Genomic DNA, 24,985 nt, shown 5'->3' with positions numbered 1-24,985 from the left:
AAACCTTTTCAAAATAAAAAAACACATATTTTAAAATGAGTTATCTCAAAATAATAAAAAAATCCCAAAATGATGACTTAGTATATACTGAGAAAACTTCTCAATATTCTGAGATACTAACTCACAATAAGTCATTGTTTAATAATACTATCTCATCATTTTGATATTATATACTATTAAGTTATATTGAGATACCAAGTCATTTTTGGGGGAAAGTTTGTCATTATAATGATGTACAGGGTCTTTTTTCCCCATCACATTGGCAGATATGGGCTGGCATAGAACCTACAATTTGTTTGGATCCACATTGATTTACGGGTAAATAATTAATAAAGGCATATCAGCTGGACAATTAAATAGTTTCCTTAACTAAACTGTATGTCTTGTTATATATGACATGATATAAATGCCTACATAACATTTCATTCTACATTAAATTATGCAGGGGCAGCTGTGGCTCAGTGGTAGAGCGGTCGCCTGCCAATCGGAAGGTTGGTGGCTTGATTCAGTGTCTTGGCCAAGACACTGGAGTTCCCCCGATGCTGCGCCATTGGGTTGTAAATGTGTGTGAGTGTTTGTCTGATGAACAGGTGGCACCTTGTATAGCACCATTAGCCACTTATTAGGTATTAGTTTCAGGTATTTAAGGTTTGTCTCATTCTGTTTAAACCGAAATTTGTGAATACATCTTCATAACTGTGAATTCATGGATGCGAAAATGTCTTGTAATTTAACAGAAAGTTGCATTGTAGATGACTATTATAATGAAACATGACTTAAAATTAATATGGAATACATTTAATTGAAATACATAGACAATCAAAATATCTAACGTCTTAAATATCAAAGCATATCTTGAAATAAGGATCTATTATAGAATAACAGTATATGTTATGATAAAAAAACAAAAAAAACAACAACAATATTATCATTTCATCTACAATGCCCAAAGCAATGGATCTCCCTGTGAATTCCAAAATTGGAAAGACACCCTGTCCAAGGTCATGGTATTTGATGCCAAAAATAGTTGACCACATACAAGTGCAACACTTTGTATGCCGTTATCTTCAGACACTTTGATTGAAAGCATAGAGTATTCTTAAAGACCTGGTAAAGTGGAATCTCCAGGGGCCAGAAAAAGTAAAAGAGTCCTGCAACACCTCCAGATACATGTGTTCTTTAAGTTGTGGATTCTCCAAGGATCTCAAACAAGATAAAGTATCAAGTTGAACACAACTGGCAGTGTGTAACAGACAACAAGACAAGATGTGACAAGATTTAATTAAAGATGAGCTCCATGAACAATGAAACAAACATTAGGTTATAGTGTGCAGCCTCTCGCAAGATTTGATCCGGCCCGTATATCAGTTTAGTTTAACTGTACATTTTTGGCCTGCCTAGTTGAGTGCCAAACCAAAAAGATGGGAAAGGGGTTTTCAAACTGCAATTATGCAGCACACATAGCACAATTTGGCTGATTGCCGATTTGAGACTCAGAAATTCCCACAAAACCAGAGTTTTCATATTCAGGCCTGTGAAGCATTGTCGAGTCGGCGGTGTGGTAGCCTGGTTCTAAAAAATCTTATCAGAATGCATTGTTTTGCTTGATGTACTAAATGCTATGATGGCTAGGAAGCTTTTTTGCTGGCTTTTTAGGACTTTATGTAGATCAAACTGCGTAAGAGTTTTAATTTTTTACTCATTTGATTAAATAAAAACAATAGTCAATAACATGTCTAATGTTTGATGTGATTCCTATTTTTCCAGTGTGGCCCATGGTGAAACTGAGTTTGACACCCCTGGTGTACAGTAACATCCAACAACTTTACTGTAAAAACGATTTAGGCGTCTTACATGAAGATATAGAATATTAAGTTGGTCCTGTGGGTTAGTTGACCCTGCCTACAGGTCCTCACAGCACCAGCCTGTCTTCTCCTCCCTCCTGGATGACCTGACCAATAGATGCCTGGCTCTGAGCTCTTATGAAGCACTGCTTCTTGCATTCCATCAGCTGCTCTAGATCACGCCACATCATCATCTGCTCCATGTTGGCGCTGTGGCTCTCCCTCACCATCTTCTGCTTCTCACGTAACTTCTGGAATTCACAAAAGCAGAGAGTGATTGGAAAGACAAAAAAAACATTTAAATAGCACTTGTGCACTTGTGAGTCTATTCTACATTAATGCAGTTCTGAAAGCTTCCAGTAAGTTTCCTTGTCTGTCCTCGGATCATGTTCTTGATAGAATAATGGCACCCGCTAGGTCACTTCTTAGATACACTTTTCTTACCTTGCCAAGTAACTCCTGTTCTGAAATGTTCTTCAGGTAAACTTCCCTATAAACAAAGCAAAGGGATAACATTCAAATGCAAGCCATTGCAATTTTACATGATGCAAACCACCGTTTTTGAATAAAAGGTGTGGTGTTTCAGCATATTATCCCAAGGTGTGGTGTTTCTGGAAACTGTCTGGGCTGTATGAGAGAATTAAGTGACTGCAGCTAAACTGACTGTGTGGTAATAAGAGCTTTCTGAGGCTAAGGGAGTGTTCATCTTGAGAGCAGCTGGCTGGCTTGGCTCACCTGATGGCCTTCTTCTTCTCTTGTGGATCAGAGGACACGTAGGCCTTCATCTCATCAGCTGCCCGCTGTATTTGCATCTCAATGATCTGTGGAGGACAGAGGTGGAGAGATTGAGTTTATTGCCACAGGCACACATTTGATCCACTCATGCAGCAGTCACTGTTCAGAATTCCTCATATCAATTCTAATTTGGCCATGTTTGGCTTGTAAAATAGTGATAACTAAAATGGCACTCCGAGAGTGTGGACCTCCGCAAAGGTATGTCCCATCTCACAATGTTGCAGTGTAAGATTTCCCAGTCGGAAACTCACTTTTACGTTTTTTCCAACACCGCATGAATGTAGCTTAAATGCCCTATCTCGCAATGTTACTAAAGTAAAAAATAATTTGTGTATCTTCCCTGTGATTTTGAACCGCTTCAAAATGTTATGGGCTTTTCCTTGGCCCATACTACAAACCTACCACTGAGTTTCATGAAAATCGGGGCAAGTAGTTTTTCCGTAATCCTGCTGACAGACAGACAAACCGAGCTGAAAAAATAACCTCATTGACAGAGGTATAAGTAAAACACCCATTGTAGCTAATGGCTAATATGCTCCTTCTTTCTGCTTTAAGAAGCTATCTTTTTTCTTTTTCTTTTTTAAATACTTACCTCTGACATGGAGTTGATATAATGATATTGGTTTTCCTCCTGTGCTGTCTCCTCTGTCAATGCTTTCACCTCCTGTGAATGAAAAACAATAACAATACTATGTTGCTCCATCAAAGTCATACGACTTTACAAAACAATACATTGGATAAAAGTATATTATTATATTTAAATTGTTGGCTATGTTCTATCTAGTGTAGGATAATAAATATACCTGCTCCAATTTAGATCTGTTGCTTTCCAAACCAGCAGTACAACTTTCATATTGTGCCTTCTTATCTTCGTATTCCTGGTTTAGCTCCTGTTAAGATAAGAATCCCAACAGCCAAACAAAGGAACAGAAGACACATGATTTTACATACTGTATGACAATTGAGACAAATACACAGAATTCACAATTTTAAACCGTACTCTCAGTACTGTTTCACACCAACAAAACATTGCAGCTGGCATTTGTTTCATTTGCAACAGGCTGTAACATAGTCTATTTATGTCTTCCTGTTGCAACTCTTCATTTGCAGACATTTCCCAGTAGAAGATGGAAGAGCAATTCTGGGAACATGTGTAGGAAAATGTAATCCTCTGCTTTAGCTCAACAATGTGGGGGGGGGTTCCCATTGTGCATTTTATTTATGGACTATGTAAATTATTCCTAATGGCCGCTGTTCATGAGAACACACAAACACATTCAAAGTTAACTCTTACTGGATTGTAGGCACAGAGGAAAGATCCAACCATTGGCTTTTAAATGAAGGACAGATTAATGTTATTTCTTTAAAAAAATAAAGTCAATACGTTACTTTGAATAAAAAGGCCATTCTAAATGAATAGGTTTTAAGGTTAGATTTATTATGATCATTGTAGTGTGGATGTCAGATGGTAACTTATTCCAAAGTCTCGGTGCCACAACTGCAAAAGCGCGATCACCCCAGTGTTTGTACCTCAACCTCGGGACTTCTAAAACCGGTTGATGGGATGACAGCGTTGACTTGCCAGAATCTTTTTTTGCCAACAGTTAAAATCTTGGACAGATACGCTAAAGCCACACCATTAATGGCCTTAAAAACAAAACATTAAAATCCTAAAATCAATTATAAAATACACTGGGAGCAAATGGAGAATGTAAGTCGCATTTTGCAGAAGTTAAATGAAGTGCCGCAGATACAAGGTAAACAGTGACAGGGGGATTTTGCCTGACTTTGTCTGGGTTAAATAGCTAGATTAAAAGTTTTCAAAATCAAAAATTCCATTTCCAGAAAAGTCACAAGTTTGAACACACAAGGTTTTCAGGCATCTAACATCCCTTTTAAATCAGACTACTGACTATGTTGACTCCATCATAAAAACAACTCGGAAATCCTGATTAACTTGTATTCCTGAGTTGTGTGCAAAAGGGGATAATGTTGTGTCGTGGCTGTTAAAGGTCCTCATTTAAATGTGGGCAGGTGGAAAATGTTCTGTACAACACTAATTGATATGGTGTGAGGATTATTAGAGGTGTTATGATGCGGGCGATGCTCACCTGACACTGCTGTCTCAGTGACCTCAGTTCTTTTATTATGGGTGCGAGAGCTGACTTCTTCTCCACTATCATAGAGTTTAATTTCTTCACCTGTAAAAGCAAGCCAAAACCACACGTTATATTTAAACTAACCAAAAAACAATAAACATTACAATAACCACAAAGGAAATTCAGAGGAAATTAAAAAATCAGATTGAACATAAAAACCTTATAATTTCAGATATTATTTTTTCAACAATTTACATATCCATAATTACCCAACTTTTACAGAATAAAGAATCTGCGGTTACAATTTAACTGAAGGTTTCTACATAAGAGTAACATGACACTTTCAACAAAAACATTATAATGTCATAAATGTTTATGTAATAACGGTTAGGGTTCATGTTTCATGACAGTATTATGTGTTCATGACATATGTCACTATTATGTACAGTGGGGAGAACAAGTATTGGATACACTGCTGATTTTGCAGGTTTTCCTACATACAAAGCATGTAGAGGTCTGTAATTTTTATCATAGGTACACTTCAACTGTGAGAGTAGAAAATCCCATTGTATGATTTTTAAAGAAGAAATTTGCATTTTATTGCATGACATAAGTATTTGATACATCAGAAAAGTAGAAGTTAATATTTGGTACAGAAACCATTGTTTGCAATTACAGAGATCATACGTTTCCTGTAGTTTTGAGCAGGTTGCACACACTGCAGCAGGGATTTTGGCCCACTCCTCCATTCAGACCTCCAGATCCTTCAGGTTTAAGGGCTGTTGCTGGGCAATACGGACTTTCAGCTCCCTCCAAAGATTTTCTATTGGGTTCAGGTCTGGAGACTGGCTAGGCCACTCCAGAACTTTGAGATGCTTCTTACGGAGCCACTCCTTGCCTTGGCTGTGTGTTTCGGGTCATTGTCATGCTGGAAGACCCAGCCACGACCCAACTTTAATGTTCTTACTGAGAGAAGGAGGTTGTTGGCCAAGATCTGGTAATACATGGCCCCATCCATCCTCCCCTCATTACGGTGCAGTTGTTCTGTCCCCTTTGCAGAAAAGCATTCCCAAAAAATGATGTTTCCACCTCCATGCTTCACAGTTGGGATGGTGTTCTTGGGGTTGTACTCATCTTTCTTCTTCCGCTAAACACAGCGAGTGGAGTATTTTTGTCTCATCAGACCCCATGACCTTCTCCCATTCCTCCTCTGGATCATCCAGATGGTCATTAGCAAACTTCAGACAGGCCTGGACATGCGCTTGCTTGAGCAGGGGGACCTTGCGTGCGCTGCAGGCTTTTAATCCATGACGGCGTAGTGTGTTACTAATGGTTTTCTTTGAGACTGTGGTCCCAGCTCTCTTCAAGTCTTTGATCAGGTCCTGCTGTGTAGTTCGGGGATGATCCCTCACCTTCTTCATAATCACTGATGCCCCACAAGGTGAGTTCTTGCATGGAGCCCCAGACCGAAGGAGATTAACCGTCATCTTGAACTTCTTCCATTTTCTAATAATTGCGGCAACAGTTGTTGCCTTCTCACCAAGCTACTTGCCCTTTTGTCCAGTAGCCCAGGTTGGCGTCTGTTTGATTGTGTGTGTGGACAGGTGTCTTTTATACAGGTAACAAGTTCAAACAAGTGCAGTTAATGCAGGTAATGAGTGAAGAACAGGAGGGCTTCTTAAAGAAAAAAACTAACAGGTCTGTCAGAGCCGGAATTCTTACTGGTAGGTGAGAAAATACTTATGCCATGCAATAAAATAAATTTTGATATTTTATAATAATAAAATTAATTATTTAAAATAATAAATAAATCATACAATGTGATTATCTTCTCTCACAGTTAAAGTGCACATATGATAACAATTACAGATCTCTACATGCTTTCTTAGTAAGAAAACCTGCAAAATTGGCAATGTGTCAAATACTTGTTCTCCCCACTGTAGATACCATAAAGTAATGTGTTGATGTGTCATAAAACAAATTGTAATTTCTACTAGATCAGAGTCCTGTCACTTGGCTGACTGTTATGCCAATCTTCCCAGCCCTTGTCACATGACCAATTAATTAAGACTTTCCAAAATTGTTTTTTTTAAGTGGCAGGCTATAAAAATAATCTATTATATTTTGATATACAATTTGTTTTAAAATGAAAAGAAGAGAAATTGATGATGAATTTGATGTTATCTTTGTTTAAAAAAAATCCCATTCTATCAAATTTCGTGGAGTTGTTTTGTGGAATGACGTTTACAGCTGATGACATTTTTTATGTGCAAAAGTAGACTTGGTAATGGCTGCTGTCTAAAATAAATAAATACGGCAATTAACTCTGTTTCTCTGTTTCACTCTTTTTTATTATAAAATATAATTCTACCGTTATTTTATAGGAAACCTTTGAACACTAACACTTAAAATGTACTGGTGATTTTGTATGCCAACATTTGACCTTTGATATGTCTTTGGTTGTGGTTTTTATATAAGCCCTTACAGGTTTCTACAACACCCTCACATGTATTTTATATGTCTTCATTGTACGATATGTGTGAAACAAATAAACAACAAAATAAAGTCTGCAGCGAAAACAGCAGGTAATGTGACTGTGACTAATAATTTACTGAGATGATGAAATTAGGGAGCAAGCTGACAAATCTGATCAACACTTGTCAGTGAAAGAGTTTGGAGAGCCACAATAAAGCTTATTCTACAATATTCTAGTCTAACTTTGCCAGACCTTCCTCCACTGCGCTGCGAAGAAGGGTCTGGCTAGTCCAAACAGCATTCCAGGATGGGAGAAAAACATGCTCTGGTTTATTGGCATTTCTTTAAACCAATCACAATTGTCTTGGGCAGTGCTAAGCTCCCCACAGAGCAGCTGCAAAATAGCCTTGGGAAGGAACTTGTTTTGGTGGAACATGTGTACATTCAAAAGTTGTTTTAGTCGTGCAACAGAAAACTAAGATTGGACAGATAGTCTAGCTAGCTGTCTGGATTTACCCTGCAGAGATCTGAGAAGCAGTTAACCCTAGTCCTTATAAAACCACCGAGTTTGAAATACAAACAAAAAGAAAGAGAACAGAATCAGCGAAAATACATGCATCTGGCGAGATTTCTGGCAGGACTGGAGCAATCCCTGAAGTGGAATGTCAAGGACAAAACAAAATTCAGGTACAGTTTGGTACGTATTCATCAAAACATTTTAGATTTTAGCATTATAGCAGTGCTTATGCAATGGTCTACTTCCAGGTTGGAGCCAGGGATGTTTGACTCATTCATTTGCAGTTTGCAAAATCTGCAAGCCGCCAAACGGATCAGCAAACTCACTACAGCTTGGAGCATGGCCTTGCAACTGTTTCCCTCCGGGCTGTCACACAAAAGGATGACAGGGTGATAAATAAGGTAGAAGCTGTGAGCTATATTGAGATTATGTGCATTTACCTTGCATTTACCTATAATGACAGTATACTGTAGAGCAATGTTAACAGAGGAGATATCAAAGTCGAACTTTAAAGTTGAGTTAAATGGCCGCCACACCCACTCAGGTGTTTCACTTTTGCTAAATAGACTTCTACTAAAACTGAAAGTAGATGGAGTTATGTTTGGAGTTACATGACACTATGTGCTAATGTGGCTTTTCGCACCAGATGTTTTGACCTGCAATAGCAGAAAAGAAGCAAGGGTATTGGTAAAATGGCTCTTATTACTGCCAATAAAATTCACAATATACAGCCTGCCCAATCAATGTTGGTATTTGTTGGTATGTTGACTCATGAGTTCCATGGTCAGCGATGCTTCTGTTGCCTCGAAAAATCAGAGACAAGCGCTGACATTTGAGCGGTACCGTAATGCGGCACCGAAAACCGCGTTGCTATTCCGTCCGGTAGATACTGTGTACTGGTGCCCTATTAGCACCGGAGCTTAACACGCAGTGTTAACGTGAACAGAAAATTGAACTTTTCACGGCAAACACGCTTGTATGGAAAGATGTCACACAACGGCTTAAGATGTGTTACACACAAACTGTTTAAACTTTGTGGAGACTACCAAATAAAATATTGACTTCTTTTGAAATAAGATTTTCCAGTTTTGTAAGTTTTTATATATATTAAAAAAAAAGCTGGTTGCCAATTGGGGCAACCAGAGGCCACAAAACGGTAGTCAATTGACTCAATCTGGTTGCCAGGGGCAGCCGTTACTGAACCAAATATAATTTCTTTTTTCAGGTGGATTACTCCTTGGTATAGTTACCATTGTTGACATGTCATCCAGTGTGCGGCCCTTCATCTCGTCCAGTTCGCTTTTGATGGCCGACACCCTCTCCAGTTCCTCCTGAGTGTTACTGTAGCCAGAGATGCCCTTCTCAGCTTCCATAGTTTGCTTTAAAAACACAACAGGTAACTCATAAGTGTATGAACAAATTCAGCAGTGAAATTCAATAGTTACATACACTTAAAATTATTGGTCTTAGGGAGTCATCCCAAATGTCTAAATCAATATGAACCAGTGTGCTGTCGACGACTTTACAATTTGAGTGCACTTCTTTTTGAAAATTATTTTAAACATACCACACGCTACAACTTCGTTGAAAAAAAAAAAAAAAAGGAGGTTTTCTCCTCAACGCAGCAGGCCCAGGTTTGACTCTGACCTGCGTCACTTTGCTGCATGTCATTCCCCCTCTCTCTCCCTTTGTCTTCAGCTGTCCTGTCAAATTAAGGCCTAAAACCCCCCCCCGCCCCCCAAAAGAAAATCTGTTTAGAACAGAGCTACCCACTGATCAAATCTGTAATTTGACTCTCCCTGACCAATACAAACGTGCTATGATGCATGAAGAACTAAGACACATAAATCGAGGGGCAGACACTTAGATCACCAGCTAGACATGTGATTAGAAAGAAAACGTTTCATTGCTTTGACAAATCATGTGTGGGATGCAGACAAAGGCACAGCAGCAGATGCCGCCATCAGAAATAGCAGCTCAGCCTGCGTCAGACAGCCTGTCAACATGTCAGGTGCTGGGACCGCACAGAGGCGTAATGCCAATTCCAGGAAGCTTCTACCACTTCGTTGTTAACACAAACTGTGTGAATGAGGACACCATGTGAAGACAGCACATTTGGAATTGAAGCATGAGTGCAGGCCAGGGAGAGGGGTGGATAAGATACAGAATGAAAGATATGCGATTTCTGCTGTCCACATAGAATATGTAACATTTGATGTGATCATTACTCATGCTACCTTAAATGGCCCCTGAAGTGCTATTGTGCAACTTACTGAATTCAAATGGATTTGCTTACTGAATAACACATGATGGTAGATCAATGTTGCGGTCAAATGTCAATTGCCAATGATTTATTAAAGATGAGGATGTAGTAGCCCAATCCTTATATGTGAATTTAATAAATGTTTACTTCCAGACTGCACTGTAGAATCCTAAATGATTTTAAACGACTTAAAGGGGACATATCATGAAAAACCCACTTTTTCAGTGCTTGGATAGAGCATTTCAGACAGAGGCAGAATAGAGGTATATTTAGATTGTAATCCTGTTTTAGGAAAAACCCAAAATACAAGTATGATCATATGTATCCCCTTTAATATGAAGGAAACAAGTAAATCCAATTCCTAATTTGCTGTAAATATTTGTAAAGTCAGCGTATCTTACATAAAAGTTCAAAATAGGAGTTAGTAAAAGAGTTACCAGTTTCTGTTGTACAGTCTCATGTCTCTGCCTGAGAATCTCCTCGGTTCGTTGCAGGACTCCATATTCTGCTTTCAGCTCAGCAATTTCCTGGCGTTTCTTCTTGACTACTGTTCCCTTGCCGCGCAATTTCACCACCAAACGTTTCAGCTTTGAAGAACAAAGAAACAGAATCCAAAATTATCTTCAAATTAAAAGAACACTTGATATTACTTGTAAAAGAAGGGAATACTAGACAATGAATGTCGACCACATTAGAATTTATTTGGAGTTGTTTGTCTAGCCGCCTGACATTTGGTGGCCAATATTCACTCTTCTTTTGGCTATGTTTGGTCTCCATATCTGGCTCTTAAGCTGCTAGATGCTCCACTATGTTAACCAGCCAGATAGTCTTTGTCAGACCTTTCTCCACAGTGCTGCAGATCAGAGAAAATCATGCTCTGGTTTATTGGCATTTCTATAAACCAATCACAATCATCACAGTTGGCGCTAAGAACCAGATAGAGCTGCTCCATATAGCCTCAGGAAAGACCTTGCTTTGATGGAACATGTGAACGTTCAAAAGTTGTTTTAGTTGTGCAACAGAAAACTTAGATTGGACAGATCTCCATGTGGATTTAGAATTAATCTTAGTTTAAAATTGAAACACAAACAAAAACCATAATAGTATATTTGCAGGCTGCAAATCCAAAAAAAAAAGCTGAAAGACGCTAAAAACGCTCTGTAGATTTGAGGGAAACTGATGTCAGGTGCTTATTATCTGTAGCTTACCCCTTTCACAAACATATAGTCATGTAATTCATTTTAAATATTAAATATAGATTAAAGCTGCAAGCAGCGTTGGAAGGGCCCTTGCGCCCCTGCGTACAGTTGGGTTACTAATGATACCTCGCACAAGACTCTATGTCATACAGTTCATTAGCTGTGAAAGGGGGGGGGGTGGCCAAAGCATAGGGGTCTCTGCGGAGTTCATTGATACTTTACATAAGCCTCTACATTACACGGGTCACTAATTATGGAAGGTGGTGGGGCATTTGTACGCACTGAATTTACAACAACTTCTTTGTTCATCAATAAATGCTCAAAATGGCAAACACGCCACACCCACATCGTTTGACAAAACATTTTTCTTTTAATAACTTTTCATCTTTAAGGTGTTGAGATGGTACAGATCAAATTTGAAGACCATTGGATGAAATCTCTAGGAGGACTTTGTTAAAGTATAGCACCTTGACTTTGAGGTCTACTTCCTGATGCCACTAGGGGGCGCTATGACTTGGAACCAAACTTTGAGCCTGTAGATGTGCTCAGGTTTGGACTCTTATGAATCCTGAAAAGTTTCAAGCCAATTGGACAATGTACACTTTAGTTACACCCACTTCCTGTTTCGATGCTGAAACGCACAAAATGGCCGCCCCGCCAAGGCCATGCCCTATGACAGAAAGTTTTTCTTTAACAAAAAATGTCATCTCTAAGGTCTTAAGATGGCACAGACCAAATTTTGAAGTTGATCAAACGAAATCTCTAGGAGGAGTTTGTTAAAGTAAGACTTGGAATTGGACAAAACCGCACAAATTTCAAACTTTTTAATTGAGTCTACGTTAAATGTACTGCAGGTGCTCAATTTTCTAAATTTTGTAGGGAGCGCTAGCAAGCCATATTTGTGCAACTATTCCCAAAGCCCTAAATATACATACATTTTCACCAGACTTGATGCAACCGCCAATTTTGGTGAGTTTGAGTATGTTAAATTCTTCAAAACAGTGATTAATTTGCCGGAACAATAATAATTCCTTCTGTTTCAATAGGGCCTTTGCCGCAGTCGGAGCTCAGGCCCTAATTAAAGCAGCTTTAATGTAAAAAAGGCACATATTCAATGTTTAATGTTGGTTTCAGTGAAACCACTGTTCATGTGCCTTCAACCCAGCTAGTCAATGTAAATGCTTCTTTAGGAGCTGCAATGAAAGCAGCATCAATAGAGTTTATATTTGACAACATGGTGTCCAGCACAGCTGCAACACTCTGAATGGCAGGATAGGAGAAAACAATGGGTTGAGCTAGGGGAGGGAAGGGATTAGAGAACACCAGGGACTAGGGGCCATGCCATGATCTGAAACAGTCACTCGATCCTTTCAGATTCACAGCCAGCTATGTACAGCAAACAGCTTCATCTGGCAGAAGAACTGCTTTTAGTGGATGTTCAGTCACTCACTCCCCACCCTGAGTGTCCGTCGGGACATGATGGAACTCCTCCACAATGAAGAGTGGCTATAAATGAACATGGACACAAGAGAACAGCCCCAGAAATCATAGAATGTGCTTCATGTCCTTTGGGGAGCTGTGTGTGTGTGTGTGTGTGTGTGTGTATACATTTATTCTTTGTGTATTTTTGGACATCAAGGGCAGACATGGCTGAGAGAGGAATTAGCACAGCAGAATAATACTGCATAGTGTTCTGTACCCGACAGTGTGTCCCCAAAACAACTGCTGTTAAACTGGCCGAGGGTGCAGTCACAACACCACCACTTCAGATTACATATACACATACATACAGTGCTACACACACACTTGCATCAAGACCGGTCATTAGAGAAACATGAATGGTGCAGCATAAACTCCAAATATGTAGAACATACTATGCAGTAGCAGAGCACCCCTTTGAAAAAAGATCAAGTGTAGCCACATCACCACAATATTGCACCAAAAAAGCAAGAATGTTACTCAGATCATGTTGGTGTCTTGCCTGCTGTGAGACTAAATTTGACCAGTGCGATGAAGCTGGATGATAAAATGGCTTTGTATCACTAGTCAACCAATGACAAGCAGATGTAGTCATCCCACTCAGAGAGACTCTGCAGTTGGTGGGTGGCATGTGATGACACATAACCAGCAGAATGGAAAATACCTCTGATAAAGTGATCATCTCCACCTTGGCTGATGGCCCAAAAATACGGACGAGTCTGATAAGCTGTGTTTGACACAACATTTTCCAGTTCCAACTTCATTCATGTATAGTATTAAGGGCCCTCTTTGTGTACAAAGCGCTCCCTCTCACCATTTCAGTCTGACCTACAGTAAAGGTATGTCAGTTTCCAGTTAATTGTAATATATTGTTAGCTTTGATTTAGAACATTAACAGTTGCTGTGGGCTTCTGTCTTATACCAGTGGTACTGGCAGCACTTACAAAAAAAGAAAAAAAGAATTAGGGCCACATTTCTACAGCATCTCATATGTCGTTGTGTCACAAAGAACATTTTGTTACTTCTCCTCCGCTGCATTGCTCAGACGATTGCTTTCTCTTCCCTTCCTGAAACATGTTAAAAGTAATTTTCCCACTAATATTTCACTTCCTCCATTTGCCAAAAATAGTGAAAACGTAACCTTTGTTTTGGCTGCAAAAACATCACCCTCCTATAGTTCTGTGTGATGTCATAACCCAGAACACTTGTCAGAAGATTTGACCATGTTGTAGAAACTATAAAAAGCATTGTAGAGGCTAGAAATGTTGTCTATATTCTGTGTACTTGCTTATTTAGGTAATTATCCCAATGTGAAACTGTTTGTTGTGGCAATAAAGTATTGATGCTAAAATGCAACATTGAGCATTGTAAATGTTCATGACAGAGATTTACTAGTGTTTTACCCAACACAGGTAAGTCAGAGGCCAGGGTCAGCATCGGAACAACATCGGGGACAGCAGCCCCACGGGACACAGGGGAGAAAGCTGTTGTAATCTCAGACATGCTTCTGGATAATAATGTACGTCAAACATCGGGCTATAAAAATTCTCAAACCACACGGTGCATTAGGTCACAGCACAACTCCCATCTATCAGCGTTCCTCTGCCAATGCAAAACTGTTTATAGTCAACTCTTTAACTGTAAGCTTCATGTATGCCTGGGAAAAACAAGAAGGCACCGCTCAATGCTTTCTTACATAAGTGCGACAATATTACGTTTTCCATCTCCCTGTCAATAGTTCAGATGTATTTGTCAACATGTCAGCCGGAGTGGACCACGCTGTGACTCTGAAATGGGGAGAGTACATCCTCGGCATGGGATATAAATATAGACAAAAGGTTTCATGCCCCAAGTCTGTTTAATGTGTCCAGTTGCCTTAAATCAGAAGATTGATGACACTCAAGATTAGGGTAAAAGGGCTATCTTACTGGCAGTTTATACAGTACAGTTCCTTGTTCTGGTTATTCTCTGTTGTGTTCTATTTATAGCTCTGTATGGGAATGTGGGGGAGAGTAAGGAAAAGGGATAAGTAAAATTAGACAGTGAGCCAGTCTGTGTTTGGATAAGCACAGAAATAGCCTCTGGTGTTTTCTGAGGTTTGCAAATCTATTGACGATTGCTTAGATAGAACTGGACTTTCGGTAGTTGATGTTAAAAGAGAGTCGGAAAAGAATCATGCAGAAAATGTTTCTTTTTTTAGAGATTATCTGTCCGGCTAATAAGATCAACACACTATCAAATAAATTAGGAGGTGGCTGATATTTAGTCACTGCATTATTTTGTGACTGTGAAGAAAAACCTCCAACAGCGTACCTCATCCCCCCGGATGTCCTCCCCCCCATCTGAGGATGCCTGGCTGCTCCTCTGCCTTAGCCCCCTCTTGACTGCAGCCAGCTTCTCCCTCGCTTCCTGAAGCTCCTCCGCCTTTGACTCCTTCCTTCGAATGATGATGGAGGCCTGCAAGAGTCACTTCTTATTAGATATAAAAACATGACAAAAGAGTTTCTGATGGTAACCTGTGGGAGAGTAAATGCAACTTGAGCATTGGGGATGTGCAAGAAAGAAGCTTCGCATAAGAACGGAATCTGAAAGGCCCCTTACTGTCAAAAGTGTGTTTTACTAATTGTTTCGTAAAAAGTGTGAGCCTCACTGTGCAGAGTTTGACATTAGACGGCTATTTTTAAATTAATCTGCTGATGGAGGAAGGTTTATCTGTGCTCACCTTAAAACTAACTTTAAAGGTCCCATGGCATGAAAATATCACATTATGAGTTTTTTAAATCATTAATAGGAGTCCCCCAAGCCTGCCTTTGGTCCCCCAGTGACTAGAAATGGTGATAGGTGTAAAATAGGTGTAAACTAAGCCTTGGGTATCCCGCTCTGCCTTTGAGAAAATGAAAGCTCAGATGGGCCAATCTGAAATCGTATCCCCTGTCTCTGCTTTGCCCCCCCCAGAGAATTTGGCCCACCCATGAGAGAGAGACATCTTGTCTTTCAAACGAACAAAGTGGCAGTTGGTCAAGGCCACACCCCCAGCCTCAACCTTGCCCCCCCTCTCTCCTCCTCAAAAGCAACAGACTCAGAAATGAATGGATTTTTTTCCAATGAGGAAAGGAGTAAAGTAGATTTTCTTTTAAACAACTAGATATTTGAATTTTTTTGTGGAAAAAACATATCAGACACAAGATATTATTCTAAGCAGTATTCATATGTATCAAAAAACATCTGAGGCTGAAAGCTGTATTTTCTGTCATTTTTGCATGAAAGATTACTGATTAATTGATTATAAGAAAATATAGCCAGTGATTTTTCTTTAAACCTTCTTGTGGATTAGTCGACTAATCGTTGCAGCTCTAATATGCAGTACATAAAAAGCCTATTTGAATTGCATATAGTCAAGATTATAATAAAACAGACAACTTACAGTACACACAGTATATTTACAGATTATTGGCTAAAAGAATATAACCTAAAGCCTTTCACAAAAGCACATGAGTACCAATCCTTCATGAGGAGATGGGAAAGAAAGATGACCTGTGCACTTCTTTTTCTGTCTTGTCAGCAAATAAATAAACAACCCAATACAATATCAATCAATGCCATAATTTTCTCTAACTGGATAAACCTACTTGTGAATCTTTGTAACCTGAAAGGTCCCCTATGGACTCTTTGACCACCACTTTGTCCCTGTTTTGTTTATCTTGTGCACAAGGGCAGCAAAGATGAACATCACACAGCATCACAGTCTGCACCCATTAGGTCCAGTTCACTGAGGACACAATAGACAAAGAGATGTAAGACATAAAAGAAGTTCCACACCTGTTGTCTGTAAAGGGTCAGTTTGTCATCCATGGGGTCACTTCTCATCATCCTCTTCTCAATCAGCTGGTTTATCTGAGAATCCACTTCTTTAATCTGTGAACAGATACAACCAAAATCTGTGAACAGATACAACATACAATTGCACAACACTCAGAGACTAACACATGAGAATGTATATATGGAGAGGGAGGGATTGCGGGAAAAAATCCATTCGCATGTGTATTGTGATTTTTTTGTGACGATTTTTAAAAATCAATACATTTTTCCCCAGAATTAATATTTTTTAGTTCCTAATGATTCAGCTAAATATTTTCTGTTTATACGGTAACGCCAACGGCGACTACATCATATCAGCTTCCAGCAAAACAGACCGTAAAATGCACTGAGTACATGTCGTTTACTTCTTAACTAAGGAGTATACATGTCAAGGATGTACAAATTAAATAAACTTCAGTTGGAGTCCGATTTACTACGGCAACACTGTTGACAGCAACAAGAATCTCTTTCCATTCCGCATTTAATTTTTTTAAAGCTTTATTAAAGTTGTTCTACAGCCTTCAATACCAGATTTCAGGCTGCCATATATTACTTACATTAGTGCAAATGAACCTGAGATGTCAGGGTTTCAATCTCCACCTCTGAAAAATGCCGCTTCTTAGCCGGGTTACGTCTGACCATGTCGTAAATTGTAGGAGTGAGGCCTCAAAAGCGAGAATATATTGGAGCGTGATATTTAAATCAAGATCGTTTTGACCATTCTTACACCCTGATTGGTGTGATACGAACGTTTCTTGAATCCCACGTGAAGCCTGTTGTGAGATAATTTCTGCGCTCATATCTGAGCTGGTTTTTATGTTAGGCTGATAAATGAGGGCCATTGTCTCTAGAAGTGTATTATTCAAGTTTTGTTTTTGTTAAAGAAGGAAAGAAAATTGCAATACTAAATACTATCGAGTCGTAATTAATGTACGATTAATGTAATCGGGACAAAAGCATTCTGGTCCCAGCCCTGATGGAGATATACCGACTTAACACCACATCCTAGTCCTGACCTGGTCCTCCAGCTCCTGGAGATCGGCCTGGCCCATGGCAGGCTCTGATGATATTTTCTGCAGGTACTGCACTGTTCGCCGCATACCCTCCAGCTCTTTGGGGAGTTTCTCCGAGACCATATAGGAGTTGATCTTGATCTCCTCTTCAAGCCTCTTCATTAAGTCTGGAAGAGATGGATCATTTAATTAAACACTTTTAGAGTAATTTGTTTGAAACCCTATCAGCAGTGGTGGAAGAAGCATTCAGATCCTTTACTTAAGGGGTAACTACGGGTTTTTTTCCAACTTTATTTTCCTATATTTTTGTGTCTAAATGACTGATGAGAACAACAATCTTGGTCCACTATTAAGCGAGATTGCTAGCTTGTTTTGCTGCTGCCAACTACAGCAATCTTGCTTAACACAGGACCAATGTCAAAGGCTGTTTTCCCCATCAGTCAGTTAGACACAATAACATAATTAAAAAAAATCCAGGTTAAAAAAAAACGGTAGTTACCCTTTAAGTAAATGTTCTAATACCACACTATAAAACACTCTGTTATAAGAAAAGGTCCTTGCATTAAAAATGTTATATAAGTAAAATTAAGTAAGTATCATCTGAAAATCTGACAATCAATTATGCATTTAATGGTCTAATCATTTCAGCTGGACTTGTAGGTCTATATATTGTTGGGTAGTTTCATTTATAATAAGACATCTTGTCTTATAAACTAAATGTGTTTTGTGTGCAAAAAGCTTCATCTGTAATGTAACTAGAAACTAAAGCTGTCAGATTAATATAGTCGAGTAAAAAGTGCAATATTTCTCTCTGAAAATGTAGTAGAGTAGATGTAGAAAGTGGCATGAAAAGAAAAGACTCAGGTAAAGTACCTCAACAGTTGTACTTAAGTACAGTACTTTTATACATGCAAACCTACTAAACACATGAAAAAACGCACCCTTAATATCTTATTTAAAGTGTGCTGACATTAAAACAGAAGTTAATTGTTGAAAGCCATTTTGTCATGCTGAACGGCACCCCGTTTAGGACTGTGCAATAATCTAAATGTTATTTGTGATTTGGGCTCCTAATAAGCACAAAAACAAAGTAATCAAGAAAAATTCATTGTTTGTTTGTTTGTTGTTTAATTGTGCAGGATCCACCCACGTCTGCACTGCAAGGGTCATTTTAGAAACTGTAAATGTGTAAATCTCTCCTCTGAGTGAAGAGCCCGATACGGACACAATGTCAACATTAGCTAAGCTCTATTATAGCACTTCAAAGATCAGTATAATTGAAGGGTCTCAACAGATGAAAGCTGAGAGACCTCCTAACGCTCTGCAGTGTCCTTGAACTTCCCCTCCATTTATGCCCTGCAGAGGCTACAGCTGGACACGGCTACTCACTCTCTGGGTTGGCATCTGCTGCAGCCTGCTGTACATCCTTCAACTGCTGCTGTGATCTCTGCAGTCTCTGCTCGGCCTGGAACAGCTGAACACACACAGAAAGGATTGCTTACACAGGTAATGCGGGAACATTAACATTCACTACCCACTGATAAGTAATTTGTTTAACATTGGGGCTGCTACTAACAACTATTTTTCATTAGTGATTAATCATTTTTATTATTTTCTTAATAGGTAGATTTACTCTTTGGTCTCTGGAATGTCAGAAAATAGTAAAGAATTTACAAGGTTTCCCCAGAGTTCCAGGTAAAGTCTTCTTCTTTGGCATTTTGGCTCTAAAAATGATTTAAGTGATTATGAAAATAGCTGCCAATTAATTTTCTGACTACTCAACTGTTAGTTTTAGCTCTAGTCAACATACCTTAATAAAAGTATTAATACAAATATTTGAAAGCTGACTGTTGACACAACCTGGTTCTTCCAAAGCAACATTAAAATCCTTTGAAAGCTGTAATTCTGCGGGATTATTATGGGCTGCAATTTTGCTACAGATTATTTTCATCATCAACTAATTTGCCAATTATTTTTTGAGTAATTGATAATCGTTAGTCTATTAAATGTCATAAATTAGTAGGAGAAAATGCCCGTCACAGGCGCCCAGGTAGCTCAGTATCTGGAGCGTGCCTATACAGGCTTATATTAGTTATATGGCTTATATTGCGTTGAGTTATATTACTCAACGCAGAGTCCAAGGACTCAAATCCCACCTGCGGCAATTTCCTGCATGTCTTCAACCTCTCTCTCCTCTTTCATATCTAACCAGTCCTGACTAAATGCCGGAAATGCCCCAAAATGAATCTTAAAAAAGCACACAAAAAAACAAATGCCCATCACAACTTCTCAGAAACCAACGTGATGTCTTTAAATGTCTTATTTTCTCTGACCGACAGTCCAAAACCCAAAGATACTAAAGGCTATAACTGTAGAATAATGGCTTTTTTTTTCAATTTGTACATGAAAAACCCTTCAAATGATTATCAAAATAGTTGCCCCATATTATTTTCTGGTGATCAACTAACTGATGAAGTGATTGTTTTAAGTCCTTATATACAAAAAGAAACAAGTGCCAAACGATCTTAGAGTGTGAGGGCATAATCGTAAAGAGCAATTTATAGTTGTACGGAGGCTCCACGCAGAGCTTTTGCCATAGCCTACGTACGTAAAGTTTAACTAATTACATGCTCTTAGGTAGGACGGTTTGTCGTTTACAATTTGATTAATTGTGTGCCCTTTTGTGCATGTCATTTCTCCTCTCTCTTCACTTTCATGTCTTCATCTGTCCTATGAAAATTAAGGCCTAAAATGCCCCATAAAATAATCTTTAAAAAAAATAAAACATTTGATGGGCATAAAAAGGCATGCCTGTGTAATGATGCACAATGGCTGGTTTTGGAGACAAACAGCAAGAAGACTTGCTGGCAAACGAGGACCAGTGGCCTCAGACTCCCTCGAGCTGTCCTGTTAGATCTCTGCTGTTGTGGGCCCAGCGTTACAGAGGAACACACTGAGAAACCAGGCTGTGCCTGTCACCCTTTAAGGGAGGTCAGCTCCGGTGTCCCGTGGAAAAAAAACTTTCTTCACATTGAGTCAAAGTCCTTTGTTTTGTTTTGCTCTCTGCTCATGGCGTCAGTAGGAATGGATATTTCACTGACTATTTAAGTCAGGGAACTGCAACTATGGGCGTGACATGAAGCCGCCAAAGCTTCACCACATTTAGAGTTGATTATGATTCACAAAGGAAAACCATTGTAGGACGTGCATGCAGAATATTTCTGTGTGTACTCACGTCCCATGTTTTGTCAGTACGCCATTTCTGACGCAAATTCGCCACACAGTGTTATAAATGGGGCCCCTTAGGTTTAAAATTGTGCCTTCATGTGTGTGCTTCAATCTCTTTAAGAAAATAGCAGGGCCGTCATGTGTGTGTGTGTGTGTGTGTGTGTGTGTGTGTATTGGAAGTATGTGGTAGAGCGAGTGAGGGAGTGACAGTGATTAGCTTTAGAACGAGTGCCGACTCTAGAGGCAGAGTGTCTCTCCTGTGATATCTGGCAATGGTAGGATGAGGTGCATGTCAGGCTATGGCGTTGACCTAACGCAGAAGCCTTAACCAGACTTAAGCCTGTGAGTAAATAATACACCTGAGATATTACATGTTCATTTGTCTTCTCAGTCCTCCAAAGGATAGAGGACATTTTGTTTAACTGGTCTCTGATGTCTTAGTAAATTATACCAAGGGGAGCAAATGGAATGACAAACCACAATTAATCAGAAGCATTTACTTGGTTTTTCTGTTCTTGCTTCTGGTGAGTCAGCGACTCCTCTCTCTCCTTCTCCACTCGCAGCTGTCTGGCCTGTTCCAGCATCCGCTGATGGTTGGACACAGACTCCACCTAGTGGATCAACAAGTTAATATGACAAGGTCCGACTGCAGGACATCACGTGGTCGGCAGATATAACCAAGCACCTCTAACACAGTACTTTCCCTGAGTTTATCGAAGACTTAGGTGTGTGTGTTTGGCGGCGGGGTCTGGACAACTATTATCCCCATACCTGTGTCTAAAACTTTGGAAAATTTAGAGCAGATAATAAAATAAATACACTCACAAAGCTTAAAGTCAAAGCTTGCTAAAGAAGTCCAACTAAAATGATTAGATCTGAGAAAAGTCTTTTAGTTAGTTTGATGTTTTTATCAACATTTTTGGTGCTTTCTATGCTGCTTTTGGCTCTTTTTTGCCGCACTTCACTTTCACTCAGCCAAGTTGCTCCACCTAAGACTTATAATGGTAGGGAAAAGCCTATAACAGTCAGGTTTCACCTTTTAACAGGGTCTACAAATAAGACCAATTTAATCAACACCCATTACTTAACAGTGTTGTTAAGACAGCCTTGTTAAGACAGCTTTGTAGCCTGTCAGATCCCTGTAAGGTCTATGAGAGAAGCTGATAATACACGTCCGGGGTCATGTTTCATTCCTTCCATTCCTCCTTAAGCCTTTTAAGCATCAGAAGAGACAGTCTCCCTTACCTTCTTCTTTAGCCGCTCCACACGTTTGATTAGTTGGTCTTTCTCTTCCTCCATCGCGCTGATGTCCTGTTATTGGAGAAAAGAGCCGGGATTACGTTAGGGCAGTATATCAACTAAGCTTCAGAAGGTCAATTATCATATAATTCTTATCGTTAAAACTGAAAAACAAATGAATGTTGATGTTGTAAAATGTGTAAAGATTACAACCGGTTAAGATCAAAAACAAATGATCAAATTTTCCAATGAACTGACCTACTTTTGAATCTAACTTGTTTGACTTAAGACATCACTACATGTTTTGAATTTATCTATTTATAGAGATTTCCGATTTATTTCCTTCCCATTTATTTAGTTATTTTGATGTCGGATTTTTTTTTTTTTTTATTTAAGACAAAATACAATTTCAGTCGCCTTTATCAATTCAAAGCTTAGACATGAAAGGTGAGAGAGAAAGGGGAAGGACATGCAGCAGAGGGTGACAGGTTGGAGTTGAACCCGCGGTCGCTGCAGCAAGAAACGAGCCTCTGTACATGGTGCGCACGCTCCACAGGTGAATTTGTATTCAGACTTTTTTTGGATTCTTTTTGGGGTCGTTTTTTTCCCTTTATTAGATAGTGATATTGGATAGACAGAAAGGTTGGGAGAGAGATGGTGGATGACACGCAGCAAAGGGCCGCAGGTCAGATTCGAACCCCGGGCCGCTGCAAAGGACTCAGCCAAGATGGAGCGCACGCTCTTACAGGGTGAGCTAGAGGCCGCCCTACTGTATTTAGAGGTTATATCAGAATAGGTTTACATGGTTTCATTTTCAGCAAACAGCATAAATGTGTTGTACTGCACACTGCTGCAGATCTTCTTTTTTAACCTGTGTGTAGATACTCTGTTTTAGCTACAGAGTGAGGCATCACACTACTAGCCAGTCAGAGGCAGAGTATGAGGGCGTGCCACTCTAGCAGCTAAGCGAGCATTATAACGTGTGTTACAGAGTGATGCAGGTTCATCACAGAAGTAAAGGCTGGACTACAATAGAGGTGTTTGGACCAGTTAGTGAACAGTGTTTTCAGTTGGATATGGTAAGTCCTTTTGGGATGGACTTTGGGCTTTTTCATTTTGTAAACCTATTACATCCACAAAAAAGATATATAACACAAAGCAGGAAAGGGAAAAAGCCCAAAAGCATAATATGAGCACTTTAAAATCCTGTTTTTCAAATTGGGAGTTGAGTGTATTGTTACATCACTAATCCCTATATGTGACATTTTTAACACTAAGGAAAGGATTGTGGCTCAATGGTAGAGCAGTCGCCTGCCAATCGGAAGGTTGGTAGTTTCATCCCTGCAGTCCCATGTTGAAGTGTCCTTGGGCAAGACAGTGGGCATCGGAGTGTAAATGTGTGTGAATGTTTAACTGAGCAAGTGGCGTGCGTGAATGGTTCAGAGTGAAAGTGCTTTCGAGTAGTCGTTAAAACTAGAAAAGCGCTATATAAAAACAGTCCATTAATAGCTTCTGACAAAAAGTGATTGTGGTGCCATTGAGTATGTTTTCACCCTTCTGATTTCTGCTGTGGAGAAGCCTGAAGTCCTCAGCAGCTCACAATCCTTGTGATACGTCTTGAAACCTTCCACCAGCTCCTCGTACTGTAAACACAGTAACCCAAACATTAATGCATCCATGCCTCGTTATTACATAAACTATTGGACTTTACATTAATGCTGCCATCAGTATGTCACTGTCCACGGCCGGGCCCTCGTCAAACAATAGACACTTGCCATCAGGCTAAACATTTTTTCTGGGAGGAATCTGATGTGTAATACATTAAAAACCAAACCTGGTGAAAGGTGTCATTGATAACATCATCCTGCAGAAACTCCGCAGGCACCTCCAGTTTGACCAGAAAGCGAGCCAGATAAGCCCTTTTCTTCAGCTCAGGGAGCCTCTGCAGCAGCCAGTGCAGGATTGGGTGGACCACGGGCTTACTGCCACTCACCAAGCCCTGTCTGAAGCTACTCCTGCATGACACAACCAGAGAATACAAGGCATGAAAAAAGGTGTTTCACTAAAAGAGGTGAGGTTTTTTCAATTCTCAATGAATACCTACACATCAGAGAGGTGGCCAGGAGGTTTATATTTCAGCATCCCCAGCAGAGCACACATTCTCTTTATGGTTTGCTCTGGCATTTCTTCACGGATATCTATAGCTTGCTAAAGACAAGAGTAAATAGAGTTAACTCAATTTTATTTTAGACACACAGGTCCATGTCAGTAGACAAATATGTAAAACACAACAACCCAGAAAAGACAAAAACAAACAATCATTTCTGATGATCTGACCCAAATATCTCACTTTTTTTTACCATTTAAATTACTTAACGTTCAGATTAATTCAAGAACACCACACACAGGCTAATAGCATACAAAATTCTGCCTTGTTTGCACTGAGACAGCCTGGGCAATCGACGTAGAAGCTAGCTAGCTAGCTAACGTCCCACCTTTGGGTCTATTTCAGCCAGAACATCATTCAGAATCTGTAGCAGCTGCATCGGTTCGAGGGAGTCAAACGTGATGAGGTTAAAGTTTTTCTTGAATGGGTCCCTGTTGAGCTGTTCAACGATCAATTTGAGCTGTTCGCTCATTTTGAACGATGCCAAACTTGCTTGCAGTAGCTAGTTAGCTAAATTAACGAGTCTTTGGGATTAGCCGCTAACTAACGTTAGCTCTTTCTGACGTCGACTAACAGGCAAACCGACGTGCAAAGAAACTATTAAAAATCAATCCACCCGATATACTGGTGATGGTGGCAAACAACTATTTACACTTTATAAAGACAAGTTTCCAATAGAGTTAGTTCGCCTTGCTAATTCCTCAACTTGCTGGTTAGTTAGTTAGCTAGCAAACAGAAAGGCAGAGGTTGATGGTTGTTAACAGCCCCATGGAAACCACGAACGGCGTCGCGGATTGGTTGCTAACAGG

At 39.6% G+C, this 24,985-nt stretch overlaps 1 protein-coding gene and 1 long non-coding RNA gene across 2 annotated transcripts in view; one reads left to right on the top strand and one right to left on the bottom strand.

The window, feature by feature from the left end:
• Positions 1-11,902, top strand: part of LOC117945110 — a 24,205-nt gene extending 12,303 nt beyond the window's left edge. Inside the window, exons 3-4 of the long non-coding RNA XR_004656731.1 lie at positions 11,221-11,224; positions 11,732-11,902. This is a non-coding gene — a long non-coding RNA (uncharacterized LOC117945110). The remainder of the gene's footprint in view (positions 1-11,220; positions 11,225-11,731) is intronic.
• Positions 783-24,985, bottom strand: ift81 (intraflagellar transport 81 homolog). Its single transcript, XM_034872380.1, has 18 exons — positions 24,505-24,985; positions 24,114-24,217; positions 23,844-24,024; positions 23,563-23,652; positions 22,016-22,081; positions 21,271-21,381; positions 18,932-19,016; positions 17,546-17,709; positions 16,491-16,586; positions 14,985-15,128; positions 10,431-10,580; positions 8,981-9,109; positions 4,751-4,840; positions 3,443-3,529; positions 3,232-3,303; positions 2,580-2,665; positions 2,289-2,334; positions 783-2,095 (listed from the first exon to the last, which is right to left on the bottom strand). The coding sequence occupies exons 1-18, from the start codon at positions 24,646-24,648 to the stop codon at positions 1,913-1,915; spliced, it is 2,028 nt and encodes a 675-aa protein (XP_034728271.1). The 5' UTR covers positions 24,649-24,985; the 3' UTR covers positions 783-1,912.

Source organism: Etheostoma cragini, chromosome 5 (assembly GCF_013103735.1).
Source record: "Etheostoma cragini isolate CJK2018 chromosome 5, CSU_Ecrag_1.0, whole genome shotgun sequence".
Classification (NCBI taxonomy): Eukaryota; Metazoa; Chordata; class Actinopteri; order Perciformes; family Percidae; genus Etheostoma; species Etheostoma cragini.
This window is presented reverse-complemented; position numbering and strand designations above follow the sequence as displayed.

Bases quoted from the DNA above. Each gene is read 5' to 3' on its own strand.
- ift81 (XM_034872380.1), bottom strand. From the start codon at position 24,648: ATGAGCGAACAGCTCAAATTGATCGTTGAACAGCTCAACAGGGACCCA. The intron at 24,218-24,504 runs GTGGGACGTTAG...TCTTGTCTTTAG, and splicing joins TGGCTGAAATAGACCCAAAG to CAAGCTATAGATATCCGTGA. The intron at 3,530-4,750 runs GTGAGCATCGCC...TTATCTTAACAG, and splicing joins CACTGAGACAGCAGTGTCAG to GAGCTAAACCAGGAATACGA.